At 41.4% G+C, this 3436-nt stretch overlaps 1 protein-coding gene across 1 annotated transcript; it reads left to right on the forward strand.

Annotated features, from left to right (window-relative positions):
* Positions 1-380: 380 nt before the first annotated feature.
* On the forward strand, positions 381-2426 carry LOC311109762 (uncharacterized protein). The gene is made up of 6 exons (XM_084152740.1): positions 381-516; positions 861-944; positions 1062-1391; positions 1639-1866; positions 1947-2049; positions 2162-2426. Exons 2-6 carry the CDS (start codon positions 893-895, stop codon positions 2196-2198), a joined length of 750 nt encoding a protein of 249 aa, XP_084008866.1. The 5' UTR covers positions 381-516; positions 861-892; the 3' UTR covers positions 2199-2426.
* Positions 2427-3436: the final 1010 nt, after the last annotated feature.

Genomic DNA, 3436 nt, shown 5'->3' on the forward strand with positions numbered 1-3436 from the left:
AGCTGAGTCAACATCCTCTAAAACCATTTGAAACCATTAGCAAAGTCATAAATTCCTCAGATACCACACATACTTGAGTAAAAGTAAAGATACCTTAATAGAAAATGACTCAAGTAAAGTGAAAGTAATCCAGTAAAATACTACTTGAGTGAAAGTCTAAAAGTATTTGGTTTTAAATATACTTAGGTATCAAAAGTAAATGTAATTGCTAAAATTTCAACTGAGCATGTTATCTTGTTACCATGGCTTTGGCCATGTTTAGAATTTCTGATTTAATCAGGTACAACAGAATGAACGGAAGGGAGTGACAGGAAAAGGATACAGTATTATGTAATAGAGGATGCCGCCACAGAAATAGCTTTGGTGTCTCATTGTACTGTAGTACAGAGATGGTTCAAAATATGCAAGGAAGGTTAGCATATTCTGATAGCAATTCAAAACCTTGCATAAACTAAATGGTGTAGAGTCGAGAGTTACGAGACGGAAGAGAAGCTACTGCTGTGGATACATTCTCTTGTGAGTAGAATCTTTTTCCTTTTGCTTTCCAACCTATTTTCTCTCATCTAAATGGAAAGTGTGGTCTATGTCAAACTGCTCTGGATGGGTTGTTTCATATCTTTGTCGCCACAGAACCATCTCTAAGGGAAAAAATTATGTCAAGCACATTGAAACACATTATGTATATAGCTAACAATGTTCAAAATATAGTTTTTTGTTTTGATTTTACAAATGAATGAATAGCATTTAGCCATCAAAGCCCCTTCAAATACATTAGGGGGATATGCCCCTGCCCATGACAATGTGAGTGATAAAGTGCAAGTTTAAATGCTGTTGCACACTCTTTCTCTCTTTGTCCTCAGCATTGTAAAATCTAAATAGCTCTGTAGATGTGATGGAAACACGGCATATCCTGGTCTGGCGTATTTGTCTGATCCTGGCCCTCTGTGAGTTTTTTTAAAATAATCCTCCATCTGTCAGTAAGATATTGCTCTGCTAAAATAACTATGGTACAGTAATGTGTACAATAGATGTACAGTAATTCCTTGTCTATCTTTCCTCAGTGCTCCACCCACACCAGTGCCTGTCAGTGTATTTCCAGAACCAGGGTCTCCTTTACGTGGCTCTGGGGAGAGACCTGGTCCTGCTGACCCAGTTCCAGATTACACCAACAGAGAAGATCATCATGGTGACTTGGGACCGCGAGACTGAGAAGGGTCAGGGACAGGTCAGGCTGGCCAATCACCAAGATGCACCTGGCAATCCTCTAGACCAGAAGGGGGCCTTATTTAGGGTGGCGAATATAAGTTCATCTAACTATGGAGTCTACACCATCACTGTGACTGACCAGATGGGGAACGAGGAATCCTCAAAGTTACTTGTTAGAGAGAGTGGTGAGAAACAATTACACCAGTAATTCGGGTCACTACCTAGATTTAGTTTGGGGCATATACTGTGCAAACTAAAAAGTCACATTAGCCTCGGTCACAGGCTTTCACCTCCCCTTCCGAACAATGTGAGTGAAGCCTGGGTGCCGAGGCTAACCTTATGTCCAGAACTATGTAAGGACGCCATAACCAATATAGCTATATTTTGACTATATGTTCCGCCTAACTTTTTGTCTCCCTCCCTCTCGTTTAGTTGCTGCTCCTGTGGCGTCTTTGTCGCTCCAGTGTGAGGTGGCCAATGACAGGGCACAGTGGGACAGCCCAGTGTTTTCCTGGTTGGTGGATGGGGTTGAGGCGTCCAATCAGACAACCAATCTCTCTACAGATGGCAGGAGACTCTATGTGTCTGGAATGAAGGGCCACAACTACACCTGTGTTGTCAACAGCAGTCTGGGGACTAGTGTTACATACTACATCACTGGTATACATGTATTATGATTTTATATTATAATTATTTTGATTGAGGTTTTTTGTCTTTCATGCTTCTTTGCTGTGGCCTAGATTCTTCTACACCATCCCAAAGTAACCAGACCTTTGAGACTCTGTGTGGTGTACTACTGGCCATCATCATAGTGCTTCTAATCATATGTGGACATCTCTGTTGGTAAGATAACAGAACATCTCCCCGGATTGTCTTTTACAGTAATAGATTAATAAACTCCCGGTATTCTGTTTGGTGCGCGCACACTTTTGACATTGCTGTGTGTTATTAACAGGAGATGCAAGCAGCAGAGGACGAATGGGATTATATGACCTGAGGAGGTCCATCGCTTTCCATTATCATTCTTATTTATGACACTTTGTTACTGTTACACACTGCACGATCACACAATTCCTTGGCACATGCAGAGACCGTATGATATGAGGAGTTTAATGTAATATTCTATTGAAACAAGTCACACTACCAGACATCAAAGATCATTCCTATCAAGAGCTTTGGAACTATGCACCATGAATAAAATATATTGAAATGCCTATTTATTGGCGTATTTGTATGGCTGTTTGTGGTACATATTGATGCAGTGTCCACACATATATTTGGAATATTAATATATTTTTTAAGTACTGTATGCCATCACATTAAGATTTGTGCACATGTACAAATATGTTGAAATGTACCTAAACCTGCTTTGTAATGCCTATGTGCATTCAGAAAGTATTCAAACCCCTTGACTTTTTCCACATTTTGTTACGATTCAGCCTTAATCTATAATTGATTAAATAGTTTTTTTCCCTCATCAATCTACACACATGACAATGCAAAAACAGGTTTAGATTTTTTTGCAAATTATTTAACAATAAAAAACTGAAATCTTATATTTACATAAGTATTCAGACCCTTTACTCAGCACTTTGTTGAAGCACCTTTGGCAGCGATTACTTCCTCGAGTCTTCTTTGGTATGACGCTACAAGCTTGGTACATTTGTATTTGGGGAGTTTCTCCCATTCTTCTCTCGAGATCCTCTCAAGCTCTGTCAGGTTGGATGGGGAGCATCGCAGCACAGCTACTTTCAGGTCTCTCCCAGAGATGTTCGATCAGGTTCAAGTCCAGGCTCTGGCTGGGCCACTCAAAGACATTCAGAGACTTGTCCTGAAGCCACTCCTGCATTGTCTTGGCTGTGTGCTTAGGGTCGTTGTCCTGTTGGAAGGTGAACCTTCGCCCCAGTCTGAGGTCCTGAGCGATCTGGATCAGGTTTTCATCTAGGATCTCTCTGTACTTTGCTCCGTTCATCTTTCCCTCGATCCTGACTAGTCTCCCAGTCCCTGCTGCTGAAAAACATCACCACGGCATGAGGCTGTCACCACCATGCTTCACCGTAGGGATGGTGCCAGGTTTCCTCCAGAAGTGACGCTTGGCATTCATGCCAAAGAGTTTAATCTTGGTTCCATCAAACCAGAGAATCTTGTTTCTCATGGTCTGAGAGTCTTTAGGTCCCTTTTGGCAAACTCCAAGCGGGCTTTCATGTGCCTTTTACTGAGGAGTGGCTTC

The sequence above is a fragment of the Coregonus lavaretus genome (genome assembly GCF_964263955.1).
Source record: "Coregonus lavaretus genome assembly, chromosome: 3".
NCBI classification, from domain to species: Eukaryota; Metazoa; Chordata; class Actinopteri; order Salmoniformes; family Salmonidae; genus Coregonus; species Coregonus lavaretus.